Raw genomic sequence first — 19543 nt, forward strand, 5'->3', positions numbered from 1 at the left:
TAAAAAAGAAAGATTGACTTGGTCAGAAAATTATTAAAACTCTTTTTGTAAAATTAACTCAGTTTCCCTGTGGATATGTTCTTTGAATGTATTGAAACTCTTCGATTATGTGAACGTGTTTCAGCAAAAAATAAAATAAAAAATGATCTTTTCTGTTTTGTGCTTATACAATCTTCTTTTTTTCTTTCCATTGATGCAGAACTTTCTAATCCTTGATGAAGTTCCTCTGTTTAGACCACAACTCAAAAATAACATTGAAAACCCTTTTCTTAACCTACATGATTTGACTTGCGCCTGGGACAAGGTAAATCACCTTTATTCTGAATGGCAATACAGAATTGGTCCACTTTTGCAGCCCCAACTAAAGGATGCAAAATTTGGAGATAGTGATCCAGTGGTGGGTTCCGGATCCTGTTGCAATCGGTATGGTTGCAACGGGGCCCGGCGTCCATTACCTGAACGTGTGCAGTGCACGTGTACACATGCGCAGTGCACGCATGCGTCTTTACCTTTTTGTGACACCTTCGTGAGCCTCCGCGATGCTCCAGCTGCTTGGTGGAGCATCACGCAGGCATCGTGCACTCTGTGCACATGCGCGGAAGCGCCAAAGAGCTCAAATATAGGTAAGGAGCTCAGGCGGGCGGATGGGCCCTCCGGAGCACCATACCGGAACGTACCGTACCGCCTGCAACCCACCACTGTAGTGATGGCTATCACTGGACAAGCAGCAGCTGTTTCCCTTCTCAGGTTGTTGTTAAACTAAAAGTGGCTTTTGTCCCCACTTCCAAATAAAACACATTCAGTAACATGGCAACCATCATAAATATGAGTCATTTGCCGAGCGTCTGAATTTTGATCACGTGGCGATGGGGTTGCTGTAATGGTTGTAAGTGTGAAAAATGGTCATAAGTCACTTTTTGGAGCACCGTTGTAATTTTAAAAGGTCACTAAATGAACTGTTGGAAATCAAGGACTATCTGTAGTACTTGTCTACTTACAACGGTTTGTTTAGTGACTGTTCAAAGTTACAATGGCACTGAAAAAGGTGACTTATGACCATTTTTCACATGAGCTTTGCAGCCATCCCCATGATAATGTGATCAAAATTCAGATGCTTGGCAACTTTTTGGCCAAGCAAAGTCAAATCGGCAGGCCCGATTCATTTAACCAGGTTACTAACTTATCAACTGCTGTGATTCACTTAACAAATTTAACAATTGTGGCAAGAGAGGTTGTAAAATGAGGCAAACCCCACTTAACAAATGTCTCACCTGACAATAGAAATTTTGGGCTCAATTGTGATCGTAAGTTGATCGTAAGGCTGCCCGTACATTTTTCTCATATCATATGACAATGAGTGCAATTTCTTTTGCAGAGTCAAGATTTGCTGAGATCAGTCTGCCCTCATTAGTGCCAAATCTTATTGCTCAGCATTGTGCCATGGTTTGCTTGAGCTGGTTAATTTTTTTTGGGGGGGGGGGGACTTACGGCCTCCTTTTTCTTTGAAACATATTTATAAGGAACAGAAATTTGGTAGGTACGGTACTTTGTATTCCTTTTAAGGTCTGTTGTGGCCTGCTAGTGGCCAGCGGAGCTGGCAGCAGATTCGGACAGTGAGGAGGTTGGGGAGGAACATGGGCCAGTCCTGGAGTCTGGGGAAGGCCCAGGCAGAGGGGGAGGAGGCAGAGCCATATGCCAGTTATCAGCTGCCTTCAGAGTCGGACATCAGTGAAGCAGATGAGCAGCTGGAGCCTGTTCCCAGTGTGCACATGCGCAGAGTTGCCAGACGAAGGGAACAGCTAAAGAACAGAGGTTGACTTGGGAGTAAGGCCACAGGTGGACGTGGAATGGCCCCTCTTAGAGGAAATAAAAGAGGAGCAAAAGGGGAGTGGAGTTTGAAGGAGACAATTCATTCATTTAATTGATTCATGACTCTCTCAGACTCCTTGCCAAATTTTGCAGATATGGTCTGTCAGCTCTCCAAGCCAGATAAGATCTGTGACTGTAAATCCTCCCTTAAAAGACTTTGCTGGATGTGAATGAGCAGAATTCACAGTAAATTAATAAAAGGGTTTTTTGTCGGGACAAGGAGTTTGCTTCATGCTCTCGGGAAGCCTAGGTCAGAACAAGATCCCTGTGGCACAGGGTTAACTTTTACAAAGCACATATTATATTGCTAGTTTTTTCTGTTTTCTTTTTCTGACAACCATGTTCCATATTGTATAATTATATTTCAGTTACATTGCAGTCAGCTGAAAGTGACATGTTTCTGTTGAAGTCAATGCAAGGTCAAAGTGAGGGAAAATCTTGATTGTATAACCAGAAAGTTTAAAGTCCTTAGAAGCTGTAAAAAGGAATAAAGTGAGCTATTTCCGCCACCTTGTGGAGATTAAAGCATAATGTTTAAAAAGGCCAATGGCTTATTATTTCTTTCTGTCATCATGGTGGAACAGTATTTTAGAATTAGAAACAATGAGTTATGTTTAATATCAACCTTTACTTGAAACTTGATTGTTGGTTTAAATCCAATCAAGTTTAACGTTTAGTAATATTGAAGGTACCTGAATCAAATAAAAGAGGATGAGAAAGTTAGTATAACGGTAATAGAAGGGCAGTTGTTTGTTATTTCTGAACATGGATAACATTTTCTCATGCTGATTTCTTGCTGCTTATATTACTATACGCTCTGATTAAAATTGATATTATTTCTAATTTTTCTTTGAGTGCTCTTGTTTACAAGAGAATTAGGTATGAATTAAATATACTATTAGGTAATATGGGTGTGTGTGGTTAAGACTTGTCTCTGTCTTATCTATTTTGCAAGAAGTAATTTTAATCAGACTATAAAGGAAAAAACCTATTAATTTTATAAATAATTATCAGCTTATATCTATAAGGAATGTACACGCCATCTTGCATTTTTTGATCCCATGTGATATTTCACAGATTCTTTGGATCTCGATAGATGGGAGTGATTAAACCTTACACAAGGGGAAAGAGTAATACTCTTAAATTAGATTGTTTTCTAAAATGTTATAAATTTTGGATGGAATTCCTATAAATGTAATCATGGGAGCCAAGATTAACGGAAGGCCTAAAACAATGAATAGAGTCAATGAATATATTTTTGTTTAGTTTTCTTCAGTTTTATTTTTTTCCATAAACATTTATATTATTTTTGATTGTTTGTATTCAGTTAATGAAAGCAAGTAAATGAATGCATAAATAATAAAAATCATATTAATTACTTCCCAAATGAATAGACTATGGAAATGGCAACACTTCAAGACATTTCATTATCTGTCAAACCAGGAGAATTACTCACTGTGATTGGCCCTGTGGGAGCGGGAAAGGCAAGTTTTGATTTTTTAAAATTGTTATGTAGTCCCTTGAATGTTCATTCTGAAACATTTGAAAACAGGCATTTTGTCCCTGTTCACTCTCTGGGATTCGATCTGCTGAATCTCAGCAGATTCAGCAGATTGGGTATAGTGAGTAGAATGAGGTAACCCTGGACTTTGTCAGAACTGACCAATACTGATCTTTCCATTATCAGGTAATATAGGTGTCAGCGTTCCAAGTATCATGCAGAATTAAATCAGAGATCCTTAAAGTTCCAATTTAATAAGTCAGACATCTTGGCACATCTGTGGAATCCCAATTCTGGAAGTTACCTAGGATTCCCATCCAGTTGAAAGTTCATGATCTTGTCCCCACACCCAAAAATCCATCACATGGTCCAATCTTCTTCTTCCACGTTGGCATCTCCATTCAGCTGGTTCCGGTCAGGTGCAGAGGCGCTGAGACAAAAGATGACCTTGGCTTCTAGAAAAGAATGACAACAACACATTCCACAATTCTACTCGTTTCCACTCCCCCCTCCCAACTACTACACCAACGAAACAGCATAATGAAATAAGAGAGAGTGTGGCAGGCCAAAGATCCTAAAAGGGATATAACTGCAGGCCTGACAATAGGTGTGTGTGGTTAAGGCCTGTCTCTGTCTTATCTATCTTGCTAAAAAGTAATATGGGGCACAGGGGTGTATCCAGGGTGGCTTGTGGAAGTCAAAATCTTTGGGCTCACCTGGTGAGATAAGATTGCAACTTGAAATGAAGGAAAATAAACAGTAAAAAACATGAATTAGTGAAAGAAATAGGAGAAGGAAAAACAGCGTATTTATACCTGTGCAAAAAATAGAAAAGGAAAGCATGTAATAGATGTGACTGAAACTAGCCCCCTCTTATGAAATTGAGCTGAGTTAAGGAATGAATTCAGAAGAATGGATATGATTTAAGCATCAGTCTATTCACCAATTCGCAACGAACAGATATGAATCTTCATTCATACTTTTGGCAAGCATGACTGAAGCTACCCTTTCCTCTTTTTCTTTCTTCCTATCTGGATTATGTTTCTCTGTCACTTTTGTTTCTAATTGTTTTGTGGGGATTAAAAAAAATGTTTTTAACAATTAGCAGCAAATACAGGGTACCCTTAATAAATTACTATTATTATTAATTTTGAATCAAAAATCATTACGGACCTCATTGCTCATGATTAAAATACGAAAGAATTGGTGAGGAATACATGATGATGAGACATTCTGTCATTTTTTTTGTAGTGTGGAGTAGAAAAACGGGGGAAAATATGGGTGTGGAATCAAAGGAAAGAAGAGAAAGAAGCTAAACGGGAAACTGTATAACTAGAAGATGACCGGTTTTGCTTCCTGATACAAAGAGACATGTAGCAATAATGGGTGCAGAACTATTGAGGCTTTAACTTTAATGTTTAGTTTACCTGCTTTGGCAGAGTTTTGTTTGAAAGTTTTCTGTGAACGAAACGTGGGAAGTGAAGTCCTGCTTCATGCCAGTGAGTGAATGTAGAAAGCAGATTCACATAGAAATTAGTATTAGCTACTATTAATCCCATATTGCATCTATTGAGCCACGGTGGTGCAGTGGTTAGAGTGCAATACCGCAGGCTACTTCTGCTGCCTGCTGGCTGCCTGCAGTTTGGCAGTTCAAATCTCACCAGGCTCACTCAGCCTTCCATCCTTCTGAGTTGAGTAAAATGAGGACCCAAAATTGTTAGGGGCAATACGCTGACTCTGTAACACACTTAGAGAGGGCTGTAAAGCACTGTAAAGCGGTATATAAGTCTAAGTACTATTGCAGATATGGAAAGAGAAAGCACAAAGGTCCACAATGAGAAAACCAAGGGAACTTTTAGTGCTGGTTATACAAATAAATTGTGCTTATGTGTAAAAAGAATGGAAGGTCTTACCTGTGTTGTGCACATCAGTATTTACAATTTTAACCTGTTTTCTTCCCTTATTAGAGAGATTGCCAGGGAGGGCAGACAATTTTTATGTAGGCTTTCTCTTCCAGGACACTAACCCGGTTACCACGTATGCAGTGGCAAAGTTCTGTGCTGCTGCAATGCCCATAAGAAAAAAATTGGCTACAGAAGTATAGTGCCATCTTGTATCAATTATCTGGACATACCTCTAACAATCTTTGGACCATTATGTTATTATCCATTTTTAATGTCAATACTTTTTAATTATATTTTAATGTTAGTATTTTTAATACAGTGTAAAAACTAATGTGTATTGCTGGTCTTTGACCATAATAAAGATTTTACTTACTTACTTACTTACTCTCCCACCTGTGCTTCTAGTCTTCACTCTTGAGTGCTGTCCTGGGTGAGCTGTCTCCAATCAAAGGTTTTATAGATGTTCAAGGAAAAATAGCTTATGTTTCTCAGCAACCCTGGGTGTTTTCTGGCACAGTAAGAAATAACATACTTTTTGGAAAGGAATATCGAAAGGAAAAATACGAGAAGGTTTTAAGAGCCTGTGCTCTTAAAAAAGTAAGTTCTACATCTTTAAATACATTTTGGGTTGTTTTTCAGTTTTTGACAATGAAAATTGGCAAAGCGTTATACATGGAAAATTACAGGGAGCCTCATTGCTTTAGAGTCCCAAAAACCAGCCCAACATCCAAAATAAAACAATGTTTAAGAACTGATAAAATTTCAGTGAAATATAGGACATTATGCATTGTGCAAAATAGCTCCACTGTAATTTAAGTTGGATGGAACCATAAATAATTATGCAGACAGGGCCTTTTTGGGATGAAGCCCCACTTAATTTTAAACATGGGGTCAGAGTAACACTCTTAAAGGAGCTGAATGGAGAACATCATGAAATTTGACTTGATTTAATTTGATTTTAATTAAATTTAATTAAATGTAACGACTCATAACTTATATGTGTTTCCTCGGTTTCCCCCCATTGCCGTATTAAAAATTTTCAATTCAGTGATAATTTTGAGTTGCAGTGATATACCCTGCTGTAATACTTCAAGATTTCTCTATTTCCCATTTAAAAGGCATAAAATAAATCCTAGGAGGAAATAATTCAGGTTAGAACATCTTTCACATACCATACTTGTGAGAGTGAAGACAGAAATTGCCATGGATATGTTGTTCCTAAAAATGCCATTGGCTTCTTAAGCTGGCATTGTATTTCAGAGAATGTCCTTCAGAACATTTCAACTTTATCTTTGATTTGGCAGGTGTGATCTAGGACATTAAAATAGATTGCTAAGAGACAGATAATTTTGTTTGGCAACTTGTAAAATATTATACACCAAATCCAGGACATGGCATTTGATGATGCCGCTGTCAGGCTGAAGATGGATGAAAAGCAGTTAGTTTAAAACCTTTTGCAAAACACATTGTAAAAATGCAGTTGGTCACTTTTTTTATAATCTTGTTTTGCATTATGAAAACTGCCCATCATTTCCTAAAATTCATATTTAATTTGTAGTGGTTCATAAATTGTATAAACACACTTCTTCGGAGGGTGAAAATCTTACCAAGCAATTCTGATTAATACGTTCTCCTTTTGAACATAATGTATGCATATTAATAATATTTATGATGGTTCTCAAATCATTAACATGACAAATGCAAACTTTTTTATTTGAATAATACTCTGTCATTGATAGGATATTGACCAGCTGGAAGATGGAGACCTAACAATGGTTGGAGACAGAGGAGCCACTTTGAGTGGTGGACAAAAAGCCAGGATTAATCTTGCTAGGTAAAGTGGGCTTGAATTTTATGAGACCATCTTGAACCTGCAGATATCAATTAAAAACCCAATGCATTTGGTGGAGCTCAAAACTAAATTATGCACATTTCAAGGTCACCTGTAAAAATGTAAAATTGCATCAATTTGTGATAACAAACTAATGACAGAAATCAAACTACTGAAATCAAAGTCCTCACAGCAAACAATGCTACATATTACAGGTAGTCCTTGATTTACAACAGTTCATTTAGTGACCATTCAAAGTTACAACGGCACTGAAAAAAGTGACATTTATCAGTTACAACCTTTGTATCATTCCCCATGTCCAGGGGTGTAATCCAGGAGATTCTGACAGGTTCTGGAGAACCAGTAGAGCAAATTTTGAGTAGTTCAGAGAACTGGCAAATGCCACCTCTAGCTGGCCCCAGAGTAGGGTGGGAATGGAGATTTTGCAGTATCCTTCCCCTGCCACGCCACCAAGCCACACCTTCTAAGTCATACCACGCCCACCAAGCCATGCCCACAGAACCGGTAGTAAAAACTTTTTGAATCTCACCACTGCCCATGACCATGTGATCAAAATTCAAATGCTTAGCAACGGGTTTATACTTACGACCATTGCTGTGTCCTGAGATCATGCAATCCCCTTTTGCAACTCCTATTGTTTGACAAAATAAGTCAATGGGGAAGCCAGATTCACTTAACAACCGGGTCACTAACTTATTAACTGCAATGATTCACTTAACAACTGTGGCAAGAAAAGTCCTAAAATAGGGCAAAACTCACTTAACAAATGTCTCACTTAATAACTGAAATTTTGGGCTCAGTTGTGATTGTAAGTCAGGAACTACCTGGGGTAATTTAGACATCTTTGCAAAAAGAGACATTTTAGTATGCCTTTATAAAAGCCAGCATGGCAACTCGTATGGAGTTCTATTCTCCCTTAATCTCCACAAAATACAAATATTGTTATGGCTTTTGTGAAAGAGATGATCTTCAAAGTGAAATAAATGATCTTTCAGGTGATGAGATGTTGTATGTTTATAGGACTTTGAATTGGAAATTGATAGCTTACAGAGAGGTTTCACAGTGGGTGATGAATGACGGTGTTAGAAGGTATATTTTTTTCTGGATTCAGCTTCTAAACATCCAAGTGCTTAGTACAAATTTTGCAACCTTTTGACAAGCAAAGTCAATGGGGAAGCCTGATTCACTTAACAACTGGGTTACTAACGTACTAACTGCAGTGATTCACTTAACAGCTGTGGCAAGAACGGTCATAACAATGGGGCAAACAATGCTTAACAAGGAACGTGTGACCACATCACTTAACAACAATTCCGATGGGATTCAGGATTGTATTTCTTATTTTATCTACTTTTACCTGTTTTTGAATGTGGTCGTCTAAAATTAAAATGGAAGATTGGCATTTTCTGGTTTTTTTTTTTAAATCACCTTAAAGCTTTAAGAACCAGGAAATGACATTATCAAATTTATTTCTGATTTATAAACTTTTTTTCTTACTCGTAAGATCATTGGTTGTAGGATTCTCTAACTCAGGTTTCCAGCCTTGGTGGCCCCATCTGGTACGGAAGGTGTGTGTGTGTGTGTGTGTGGAGGCACATGCGCATACACACAGAACCATTTGTGTGAGCAGCATATCTATGCATGCACCCTCCACTTGCTCAAATTGAGCTTCACTCCTGAGCATGGAGTACTTGCACTTATGTGCAAAGCTCCACCTGAGAAAGTGAAGGGTGCTTGAGCAGAAGGCGCTTGTGCTCGCCTGCTGCTCGCTCAAGTAGAACTTCATGCACATGGGCTTGCCTATTTCTCCTGTGGCCCAGTTTCGAACAGGCCACGGCCAGGGGCTTGGGGACCCATGCTCTAACTCAGACCTGTCAAACTGACGGCTTGTGGGCTGGATGTGTCACGTGTAGGTCAGGGGTGAGTTTCTGTCTAACATTACTGCTGGTTCGGTGCACGCGCGATTTGTGCACACTTCTTTGCTTGCGCACATCCCTAACACACGCTCTGCACATGTGTGCAGTTGCCTGTAAATAGGTCTGCACATGCGCAGAACATTAAGAATGTAAAAAAAACATGCTGCAGAGACTGGGGTACCAGTTTGAGGGCGTGGCAAGCCTGCCGTCCCTACCGGTTCAGTGACACAGTTGCACTTTCCAGTACCGCTTTGCCCGAACCGGTGCGAACTGGTAGCAACCCACCTCTGGTGCTGGCCACTCCCACCCCGGCTTCACAAAGGGAAAAAAGTCAAAATATGGCACAATATGGCACAAGTTTGACACCTATGCTCTAATTAATTTGTTTGAGAAGATTGCCAGGCAAAGTACTGCCCTCAATAATATATGAAGGAAGCAGTAATGACCCAATAGCTGCACCAGGGTAGGAAAGTGGAAATGAGGGCAGATGAGAGGCCCGCCTTTCACTGTATGGGTGAGGCCTTGCTGCTAAAACACACACTCTTTTTAGAAGCAACCTAATTGTTCCTAACTTGTCTGTTTTTTAGAGCTGTGTACCAGGATGCCGACATCTATCTTTTGGATGATCCGTTAAGCGCGGTGGATGCAGAAGTGAGCAGGCATTTGTTTGAAAGGTATGTAACGTTCCCAGGGCCCTTTTAAACATCTACATTTCTCTTTGATGGTTCTCCTTTCTTAAACTGTGCATGGAAGCAAGGTTAACTTCAAACATTTAAAGACCCTCAGTGGGTTTTGTAGCCTAGTGAATAAATTATTGCTCCTATCTTATTGTAATGATAGAAAATCAGAATCATTTATGTGAACGTTTCAAAAATATTGGGAGAAAGGGACTCAATATTTCTGTCATAAGAGGAACAGCTGATGTGATTATTAAAGGGCTGTTTTTGTTGAATAATATTTTTGAGTTAAGAATTATTTTTCCCAATTAAAGAGTAGAACCCTACGTTTATTTGGAACTGCCTCTGAACTCAGTAAAATCTTATCCAATGCATCCTTCATTGATTAATTCATTTCTTAAATGGTATAGGGTCTCCTGCTTGAGGTTGGACTAGAAGACCCCCGAGGTCCCTTCCTACTCTGTTATTCTGTTTGTCTGAACCATAACTGCAAATAGCTAACAAGAATATATACTTACATACATTTGCACACTATGGTCTTTTTGTTTTTGAGTGAGAGAAAAGAAATATTCTTAAAGTAGAAGCTAATGACTATGATTGTAGATTATAGTTACTTTCCATGTACCACGAAAAATCATGGGGCTTTTATGGTGATGTTTTATAATATTGATAACAGTGATTTCTTTTTGAAATTTTAGCATTCCTTAATGCTCCTTTACAGTACTTCATCCTCTTCCCATGTACTCAAGGGTGGGTTCCTGCCAGTTCTAACCTCTTCTATAGAAGAGGTTCTACAAATCTAAAGTGGCGTTTAGAACCGGTTCCAGCTCCCTCCCCCCGCCCATCCGCACATCATCAAGATGAAGAGCGAGAGGTGGAATTCTGGGAGTTCAAGTCCACAAGTCTTAAAGCTGTCAAGTTTGAACATCCTTGGGGTTTTTTTCTAAAGGGTTAGGGGTGCAAGGGTCTTGTAACTTGACTGCTTTAAGACTTGCGTTCTTCAAGTGCCAGAGTTTCTGAGCCAACATTTTGATTGCTAAGCAAGAGCTTTCTTAAGTGAGTTTCACCACATTTTACAAGTTGACCTTGCCCATCCAGTCACATGACTGCCAAGCCACTCCCACTCGGTCACATGGCTGGTAAGCCACTCCCACCCAGTCACATGGCCAGCAAGCCACTCCCACAAAGCAGGCCACACCTACAGAAGAGGTTCTAAATTTTTTTGAAACCCACCACTGCATATACTGTTTGTGCTCCTTAAGTGTTAGATAATAATTATTATTGCATATGATAAAGCTGAAATTGATATATCAGTATTTAGTCTTATCTATGTAGATGACAGAGTGTTAATTTGCCAGATTCTGATTTGCTTAAGAAAAGCACTGCAAACTTGGGCCCATTATTTTGTTTCTAAATGTCTGGAAGTCAACCACAAGTCCGTAGTGAGGGCTTTTGCGAAACATCCTAAAACAGTGCCTCCCCAAACTTCTGGGCACCAGGGACCAGTTCCATGGAGAGTGGTATTTCCATGGACCGGAGTGGGTATGGTTTCGCATGCTGCCTGCATCCCACAGATGGGGGCTTGCTTCTTTACGCTGCCCATTTTTTGGCATGGCACAGCCCTGTGCCAATACATAGGCTGGGGGTTAGAGACTCCAGTCCTAAGAGATATATAGGTAGTCCTCGACTTACAACAGTTCATTTAGTAACCATTCAGAGTTGCCATTGCACTGAAAAATGTGACTTATGATGATTTTTTTGTAGCATCCCCACGATCGTGTGATCAGAATTCAAATAGCAATAGCAGTAGCAGATTTACCGTATTTTTCGGAGTATAAGATGCACCGGAGTATAAGATGCACCAAGGTTTTGAAGAGGCAAATATTTTTTTAAAAAGTTTTTGCACTCTGCAAATCTCTCCCTTTGTGAAAAATGGGCCCTTCCCCCCCCCCCCCCGCAAAAGGGTATGAATAGCCTTGTAGAGTGCTCCTGCGAGGTAGGGGTAGGGCCAAAAATGAGCAAAAAATGGCCTGTGTTTTGCAAAAATGGGCCTGTTTTTCATCAAAAAAAGGGCATGCCTTATGGAGGCTTATAGAGTGCTCTTGGGGGCTGGGGGGGAAATTGAGCAAAAACCAGCTCATTTTTGGCTCGTTTCTGCCCTCCCCAGCCCCCAGGAGCACTCTGGAATCTAGTATGCCGATGTAAATTGTTTCACGTAAACTCTCTCATGGACATCACACTTAATATTGTATGAGTTTCCATTGGAGTATATGTAAATATTGCTTTAAATCTAAAAAAGATGGAATATTAGAGCTGTGAAGCTACTATAGTTGTGACAATATGAATGAAGCACTTCTCTTCAAAGAAAGCAAGCAATTATGTCCTATGGGAAACTTGTGGGATTGCTTCAGGAAACAGAGCTCAGACTTATGCATGACCTCAAGAGAATGTTGTAGACATATCTGGTGCCTGGATTCACCCACCCATTTCCCCTGTGGTTTAAGGAGTAGGGCAGTGGTTCTCAAACTTGGCAACTTTAAGACTTGTGGACTTCAACTCCAGAGCTGGCTGGAGAATTCTGGGAGTTGAAGTCCACAAGTCTTAAAGTTGCCAAGTCTGGGAACCACTGGAGTAGGGTATAACAGGAACATCCCATAAACTGTCCAGTAAAATGCTTTGCTAAAATATATCAGTAATTTAGAATATAGGACTCCCTCCTTCTTTCAGTTTTTTCTCCTGTTCAGCAATGTAATGGTTGTCTCAGACTGGAATTTATCTTGCGACTAGATTTTATTCGATATTATCTTTACATTCCATCTCCCCCCACCACAAACTGAATATCACTAAGCAGAACAAGAGCCAGGATTTTATTTCAAATTAGATATCGATGAATAGTGCTGTTTAGTTCTTTCTAATTGTCGTATAAAGGAGCCCTTAAAAAATTATCTTTAAAGCAACTTGCTCTACTGCTTGTAAGAAGTCAGCATTTCATTCAGTTTCATTTCTTTTGCAGGTGTATTTGTCAGACTTTGCATAAAAAAGTGTGCATTTTAGTGACTCACCAGTTGCAATATTTACGAGCTGCAAGCCAGATCTTAATTTTAAAAGAGGTTGGTGAAAATAATAAATAATCTTTGGAGGGTTGGCAGTGTTTTAATTTGCTTTCCGTATTAATATTTAAAGTTGAAGAATTACGAATAGGCAGAAACACTTGCAGTGTTACAAGTAATATGTCTACATGGCGTACAAAACAATACATTCATTTTACAGAACTAAATAAATCAAAATGCCATTTTTGAATGATAGGTCGGGACTTTTTAAACCCCTAGCTAAAATTTAGAAGAGGGTAGTGTAAAATATTAGCAATTAGCAATAGCAGATTTTTATATACCACTTCATAGGGCTTTCAGCCCTCTCTAAGCGGTTTACAGAGTCAGCATATTGCCCCCAACAACAATCCGGGTCCTCATTTTACCCACCTCGGAAGGATGGAAGGCTGAGTCAACCCTGAGCCGGTGAGATTTGAACCGCTGAACTGCTGATCTAGCAGTCAGCTGAAGTGGCCTGCAGTACTGCACTCTACCCACTGCGCCACCTCGGCTCTGTTGAAAGGTATTCAGCCATAGTTTTCAAATTAGTTAATTCAGTATTCTTGGTGCTTCAGTTTCCAGTTGATCCTTTTGCATGTATGTCATACATAAAATACAGCACACTTGTTTAGATTAGAAAAGGAGCAGGAACCATGTTTCAAGTGGACTTTGATTTTTGAGTCTCAAGAGCTGCATTTCAAAAGGAAGCAGAGCAGAGGTGGTATTCAGCAAGTTCTGACCAGTTCTGAAAAACCGGTAGTAGAAATTTTGAGTAGTTCGGAGAACTGGTAAATACCACCTCTGACTGGCCCCCGCCCCCATGTATTCCTGGCCTCCCGAGTCCCAGCTGATTGGGAGGAAATTGAGATTTTACAGTATCCTTCCGCTGCAACCGCCACCAAGCCATGCCCACCAAGCCACGCCACGCCCACAGAATCGGTAGTAAAATCTTTTGAATCCCACCACTGAAGCAGAGCTTCAAAGAATTGACCAAGTGAACCTAGACTGAATTAGAACTGGCAGAGGCACAGCTGAAGTGAGATCTGAACTTCCTACTAGCTAGCATTGGAAAAACATGGTCTTTATTTTGATTTTACAGCTGCAAACATAAAAATTTAAAGCTGAAATTTGTAAGTATATAAAACATTGAATGCTGAAATCTCTTCACTTTCAGGGAAATAGATGTAGGCAACTTGAATCTAGACTGTTTAGGTTCCATGCCTGTTGTTTGCTCTTTTATTCAAAATTAAATGAATTACAAATAAAAATGCAAATAAAGTCAATAAAGATCAAACAGACATAATCTAATATCTCCCCTCTTTCTCTTTCTAATGTCACTAATAAAGAAAATATTGTTATGTTGCTTTGCAGTGTGCCATTTATGTTCATATTGACTGAAGCAATATAAAAACCTGTGAAAGAAATAACATAAATAAATAAACTAGGAAAAATATCTTGTTCATTAAATGCCAATTAACAAATTTTAATTGTTCCATATATCCTTATATAAACCAGCTATAAGAAAGAATGTTATGTATTTCTAATTTACTTACAAGACTTGTAATAATTATTTTTTAAATAATTTTATAAAGAAATTATTTTTGCTAATCAAAATTTTGCCTCCTTCCAAAATACGACAAATTATTCATCTATTACCAAGATCAATGGGACACAGTGGCTCAATGGCTAAGATGCCGAGCTTGTTGATCAGAAAGATTTGAATCCCTAGTGCCACCTAATGGAGTGAGCTCACATTACTTGTCCCAGCTTCTGCCAACCTAATCTAATATCTAATAGCTATCAACTTTGCTACCATTAACACATGTCCTGTTAACACTTTATTTTTCAATGAAGTGTTCTGATCTATAAATAATTTAGTAATTGATGAGGACAATACTATGGAATTTCCTAAAACAAAGTTGTCCTAAAATTGGGCTATCACATATACGTTGTTGACCCATGACTTTTACCACCTTTCCAACATATGAAATTTACTTCTGTTGTACAATTGTTAATGGTGTGTTATCCCATCTATGAAAGGAAGACTCATTGAAAAAAGTGCACTTTAGACTTATCTGGTTAGGATGGCATGAAGCTTTCAGATAGATCAGTTTCCAAAAAGATATAATTCCCAAGTCACCCATAAAATTTACTATCAAAAATTAACACATTTAGAAATTTAGTTTTTAATAAAATAGAGTGTATTATCAATAAAATAAAATTAGATTATTGCATAAATAAATATTTTAGTTTGGAGAAGTCCCCAAAACCTTCCCTGGCAGGCTTCTCACCTGCCTTTATTTTTCTTCCTAAATTAATATGTTTCACGGATGAACAAATGTTGAATGTACTAAAACTACACCAGGGCTATCTTTATGGAGAAAATGGAAAAGAATGAATAACCAAGATCCTGATGGCCCCATTACACACCATATACTATATGTTTTAAATCCAAGTTAGTTTTAAATTCACCCAATTTTAAATTCACCCAATTAGTTTTAAATTCACCCAATTTTGAATCCTAGCTTCAGTTCTGGCTTACTGAGCATAAAGACTTTCTTCTTTTTTAAAAAAATATATATAAATAGATTGTTATATTTCTCTCCAACTATTATTCAGAAAAAGATTGTGGAGAAGAAATTTATCAGTTGGGAGGATTGACAAGTGGGATAGTGACCCTCTATTATATTATTAGAATTTTCCAACTGGCTTGTATTATATGTCATTTGGGAGGGAAAAAAGCCAGGAAATTAATAGTAACTGATAGGACATGTATTTTTATTGCTGCCTTAATGAGAATAATTTAATCAGATCCTTTGGGCATCAAGGTAAACCCTTGTTTATTAAAAGAAAAAACCACTTTTCTTCTTTCTGCTTACAGCATAGCCAGAGAAGGTCCTGAAAGTTTTATATCTCGTTTTATTTCTGTAACTGTCAGTTATAGTTGCATCCAGACTCTAAAATATGATAAATTGTAACTATGATTTGTTGAAATATTCACTTCAAAACCATGATAATGAAATATATAACTAAGATGTTCTAGAATTAAGATAACACAAAAAACTCAGATTTACAATACCTAGCCAAACAGGTTTAACCTTGAAAGAGCTAAGCAAAGGCTGTAGACTAGACTGGAAAGTTGAAGAAATGTTCTGGAAGAAAGCAACAGTTGAACCACTTCTGTACTATGGCTAAGGAAACAACATAGAGGTGTAGTTGATTAATCAAAACCAGAAGGGTACATTTCCATCTCCTCATCAGCTTTCTGGAGAAGGAGAAAAATATCAAGAGAATGTATGCGTTATTGCTGTATTTCTCATTCCTAGCATAAGATATCATGTTTTTGATTTTCAGTCTGGACTATTACTTAGAATGATGGTGAACCGATGCTGGAAGTGGCACACTGAGCCATCTCTCTGGGCATGTGAGCAATCAATGAGGACCCAGACTGTCGGGGCGATATGCTGATTCTGTAAACCGCTTAGAGAGGGCTGACAGCCCTATGAAGCAGTATATAAGTCTAACTGCTCTTGCTATTGCTATCACCCATTGCTTTTGTGGGTTCTGGTGTGCCAGCCAGCTGGTCTTCATGTGAAAACTGGAAGAGCAGCTGCATGGTGCACATGCGTGCACTGGGTACCTTCTCTTCTGGTTTCTGGCACATGCATGTGCACCAGGCACCTGATCTTCTTGTTTCATGCGTGCATGGAGACCTGATCTTCTTGTTTCATGCGTGCATGGAGACCAACTGGAACATCATCTTCCTGGTGTGTGCATGTGCACCGGGGGCTGCTCTTCCAGTTTCTGGCACGCATGTGCGTGTGCGCAAGTACTCCCGCTTTGGCACTCAGTGCCAAAAAGGTTTGCCAACACTGACTTAGACAATTGCTCACTTAATCGAGAGAGACAGTACTTTGTAGCAGTTAGTAGATTTCTGGATTCCAGAAGATTCCAGAGAAATCCAGGTTCAGGTTTCCTCTCAACTACGGAAGCTGCTTGGATGAGTCACTCTCTCTTAGCATCACCTGGTTGACAGAAATAATGCTATGAGGTGAAAAAAAAGGAGAAAGAATAGTATATACTTCATCTTAAGCTCCTGAATAAAAGGATATAACTTTAACAAAAAATGAATAAATAAAGGATAATTCATTACAATCAGGGGAACTCAGGGAAATACAATGCACTGATGACTTCATTAAGTATTAAGCAATATGATATTTTTGGTACAAAATGTCTATTATTGATCATTAGTAGTAAAAAATTTGGACCCACATTTTAACATCCATCCACTGAAGCGGGCCCCCTGTCCATGAAAGACAAGTTAGAACAATTAGTGAAACAACCTGCTTCCAGAAGTTGTGAATGCTCCAACACTGGACGTTTTTAAGAAGATGTTGGATAACCATTTGTCTGAAATGGTGTAGGGTTTTATGCCTAAGCAGGGGGTTGGACTAGAAGACCACCAAGGTCCTTCCAACTCCATTATTCTATTCTAAGTGGCTAGAATAGAGGTGTAACTGATGAAATCTCAGTGTCAGCGGGAAGGATAAGTTTGATTTATTCATCCATCTCTCTGTAGATCTCACATTTCCTTGAAACACATCTTAATCATTTAAAACAGGTTGCTGAGAAGCATAAATGGTTGCAGAGAAAGGAGGACATTTACTAAAAGATTCTTCCTTCTTTTTGGTGGAAGTGGAGCCTGGATTGCAGCTGACAGTTATCCGAAAAATTACTAGTATAGTTGACTATTTTACAACCATTCTGCACATTATAGTCTCTATGTGTTTTCTTTCTAGGGTAAGGAGGTAGGGAAAGGTACTTTCTCAGACTTCCTTAAATCTGGAATAGATTTTGCTTCCCTTTTGAAAAAAGATGATGATGATGATCAACCATCATCTCCAGGAACACCCAGCCACCAGTTGACTAGGATTCGTACGTTTTCTCAGTCTTCCCTGGGGTCCATAGAGTCTTCGGTTCAGTCACAGAAAGATGGAACTGCTGGATCACCTGCTGTGAGTAAATGACACAAGTATAAAACAGTCTGAAAGTTGAACAGTGTTTTTATTTGTAGAATAAGAAACTGTTGCTTATTTATGCCAAAATGTGCAAGTTTAAGTATCATATTCCCTGGTCTTGTGAAACACTTTCCATTGGCGAACATTTTTGCTGTGGAATATGATACTTAAACTTGCATATTTTGGCATAATAACATAGAGCATTTATACTCTTTAAGAGTATACATTTTAATTTCAGGTGCTTAATTACCGTATTTTCACGACTATAAGCCGCACTGAAAATCCTAAAATTTGATAAAAAACCGGCAGTGCGGCTTATAACCCGGTGCGCTTTATATATGGAAAAAGATCGAAAATCTCTCCCTCCGATTTTACGCTCAAACTTGAAGCTCGCAAGCGAATGACCGCGAGCAGGCACGCACACGTCCCTTGGGTCTCTCCCTCCCGATTTTACTTACGCTCAAACTTGAAGCACGCACACGTCCCTTGGGTCTCTCCCTCCCGATTTTACTTACGCTCAAACTTGAAGCAAGTTTCCCCTGGAGTGGGGAGGAAATGTGGATTTTGCAGTATCCTACCCGTGGAGTGGGGAGGAAATGTGGATTTCATAGTATCCTTCCCCTGGAGTGGGGAGGATTTGGGGATTTCATAGTATCCTTCCCCTGGAGTGGGGAGGGAATGGGGATTTCATAGTATCCTTCCCCTGAAGTGGGGAAGGAATGGGGATTTCATAGTATCCTTCCCCTGGTGTGGGGAGTTAATGGGGATTTCATAGTATCCTTCCCCTGGAGTGGGGAGGGAATGGGGATTTCATAGTATCCTTCCCCTGAAGTGGGGAAGGAATGGGGATTTCATAGTATCCTTCCCCTGGAGTGGGGAGTTAATGGGGATTTCATAGTATCCTTCCCCTGGAGTGGGGAGGGAATGGGGATTTCATAGTATCCTTCCCCTGGAGTGGGAAGGAATTGGGGATTTCATAGTATCCTTCCCCTGGAGTGGGGAGGGAATGGGGATTTCATAGTATCCTTCCCCTGGAGTGGGAAGGAATTGGGGATTTCATAGTATCCTTCCCCTGGAGTGGGGAAGGAATGGGGATTTCATAGTATCCTTCCCCTGGAGTGGGGAGGGAATAGGGATTTCAAAGCATTTTAAACTATACCTTATAACCTTCCAAATGGAATAATAATAATATAAGAATGGCAAAGAAAAAGAATAATTATGCTTTATATTTTTACTGTCATTTATTATCTTACAGGCAGGCAGGCTAGGAAACGGAATGAACGAGTGGCCAGGCAGGCTAGGAAACGGAATGCAGGCAGGGGGGGAAACGAAATGAACGAATGGCCAGGCAGGCTAGGAAACGGAATGCAGGCAGGGGGGGAAATGAAATGAACGAGTGGCCAGGCAGGCTAGGAAACGGAATGCAGGCAGGGGGAGAAACGAAATGAACGAGTGGCCAGGCAGGCTAGGAAACGGAATGCAGGCAGGGGGGGGAAATGTTGCAAAAAAACGTGCGGCTTATAACCCGGTGCGCTTTATATATGGAAAAAGTTTGAAAAATTAACGTTAACTGATACTGCGGCTTATAATCCGGTGCGCCTTATGGTCGTGAAAATACGGTACATCACAGTAATGATTGAGAAGAATGAATGAAAAGTATGAACGATTTGTCCTCTCTTTTCATAATAAGCAGGACATCTTCTGAACTATATCAAAT

At 39.3% G+C, this 19543-nt stretch overlaps 1 protein-coding gene across 1 annotated transcript in view; it reads left to right on the forward strand.

Moving 5' to 3' along the window:
* ABCC4 (ATP binding cassette subfamily C member 4) overlaps positions 1 to 19543 on the forward strand; it is a 210967-nt gene that overhangs the window by 58063 nt on the left and 133361 nt on the right. Inside the window, exons 9-15 of the mRNA XM_032227044.1 lie at positions 200 to 304; positions 3264 to 3353; positions 5680 to 5871; positions 7014 to 7108; positions 9630 to 9716; positions 12733 to 12829; positions 17608 to 17823. Of these exons, the coding sequence (XP_032082935.1) occupies positions 200 to 304; positions 3264 to 3353; positions 5680 to 5871; positions 7014 to 7108; positions 9630 to 9716; positions 12733 to 12829; positions 17608 to 17823 (882 nt within the window). The remainder of the gene's footprint in view (positions 1 to 199; positions 305 to 3263; positions 3354 to 5679; positions 5872 to 7013; positions 7109 to 9629; positions 9717 to 12732; positions 12830 to 17607; positions 17824 to 19543) is intronic.

The sequence above is a fragment of the Thamnophis elegans genome, chromosome 11, assembly GCF_009769535.1.
Source record: "Thamnophis elegans isolate rThaEle1 chromosome 11, rThaEle1.pri, whole genome shotgun sequence".
Taxonomy (NCBI): Eukaryota; Metazoa; Chordata; class Lepidosauria; order Squamata; family Colubridae; genus Thamnophis; species Thamnophis elegans.